At 37.2% G+C, this 1,795-nt stretch overlaps 1 protein-coding gene across 1 annotated transcript; it reads right to left on the bottom strand.

Moving 5' to 3' along the window:
* Positions 1-436: 436 nt before the first annotated feature.
* Positions 437-1,390, bottom strand: LOC101414815 (olfactory receptor 14A16-like). The gene has a single exon (XM_004475749.2). The coding sequence runs from the start codon at positions 1,388-1,390 to the stop codon at positions 437-439; it is 954 nt and encodes a 317-aa protein (XP_004475806.2).
* Positions 1,391-1,795: the final 405 nt, after the last annotated feature.

Here is a 1,795-nt window from a genome sequence, read left to right as displayed (position 1 = left end):
GGTTTGGGAAAGGAGAAAGGAAGACAATGGACAAAAGATGGCCCCCTAAATCTTGTGTCATTTAATTTGAGAATAAATTATACATATCACTCTAGGACATAGTATTTCACATACCCCCTTTGCTAAGAGTAACCATACATTTCATTTGCCTGAGAGAATCCAGGTTTATTCCTGATATCCCAACATCCTGTCCAGTTTAGCATTTACAACAGATAAATATTTCCATGGTGATCATACATAAAATACCAACATATTTTTTTCTAATTCCAAGTGAAACCCTACATTTTGCCCAATCTACTAGATTTAAGCATAGAAGATGCTTCTTTATATCAGCTCAGTGAGTACATCTGTCTTTCATATGATAATCATACTTTAAATATTCAATATTACCACCAGATTTTCCAATCAGTTTGTGTCAGTGAACAAAAAGATCATGTCACATCTGACCACATCTCTTCCAAGGTGAATGACAATATCTGTTCATTAGCAGTTTCCTCAGTGCAGTCTTCATGTTTTTATTTCTTAGACTATAGATGAGGGGATTCATGGTGGGTGGCACAATGGTGTAGAATACAGACACTAGCAAGTCCAAGTCTGACGGAGATTTGGGAAGAGGACGTAAATAAGCAAAAATCCCAGAAGAAAGAAACAAAGTCACAATAAATAGTTGAGGCAGGCATGTGGAGAAAGCTTTGGACCTGCTTTCTCTTGATGGCATCCTCAGCACAGTGGAGAAGATGTTAATATAAGAAATATCAATAAACACAAAACAGACGATATCTAATACAAAATTCAACCCTATGATTACTAATTCTCCAAAGTTATAAGAACAGGAAAGAGAAAGAAGTTGGGGAACATCACAGAAGAACTGATGCACCAAAAGAGACCCACACATGGGCACTGAGAAGGTGGCAGCTGTGTGCACAACTGCACTGAGACCTCCACTGACCCAGGAAGAAGCTGCCATCTGAACACAGGCCCTGTGGTTCATGATGACTTCATATTGGAGTGGGTGGCAGATGGCCACATAGCGGTCATAGGACATCACTGTGAGGAGAGCTACTTCTGTGGAGGCTAAGAAGAAGAAGAAAAATACTTGTGAAATGCACCCCAGGAAGGAGATGGTGTTGTGATTAGTCAGAGAGTTAGTGATGGATTTGGGGACAGTGATGGAAATGCAACAGAGATCCAGAAAGGACAAGTTCTTCAGGAAGTAGTACATGGGAGTGTGTAGCCGATGATCCTTGCTGATGAGAAATATGATGAGAAGATTCCCTAGAAGGGCTGCCAGGTAAATTACCAAAAACAGCACAGCATGTAAAATCTGGATTTCCCGTACTTCAGAAAACCCCATGAGGAAGAATATGGTCCCCAGGGTGAAGTTGTTCATTTCTCTAGACATTTCATTAATTTCCCTAAAAAATAAACAACTTGAGAGTGGATTGAAATAATTTATTGTGTAATGATTTTTTTATTTGTGTAAAAATACTTATAATCACTCACCAATATATTTATCACAAAATTTGAGTCCAGGAGACTAACCTCACAAAGTTGTCACCAAGGTAATTTAATAACAGGTTTCAACACAGATTTTTTACTTAAAGAGCTATCAGTTTCAAATTTTCTACTTGAAATTCTATTTATATTAAGGTCTGTTGTTTACATCCTACCATAATAGGATTTTGTATTTTTTATGTTGCAATATGTACTAATAAAAGGTATTGGTTCTTGAATGGTCAGTATGAATACAATATTAGCTCAACTGTTTACTAGCATTGTACCATTGATAAATTTT

The sequence above is a fragment of the Dasypus novemcinctus genome, chromosome 22 (assembly GCF_030445035.2).
Source record: "Dasypus novemcinctus isolate mDasNov1 chromosome 22, mDasNov1.1.hap2, whole genome shotgun sequence".
Lineage (NCBI taxonomy): Eukaryota > Metazoa > Chordata > Mammalia > Cingulata > Dasypodidae > Dasypus > Dasypus novemcinctus.
Note: the sequence above shows the minus strand (reverse complement) of the source record. Positions and strands in the feature narration are given on the sequence as shown.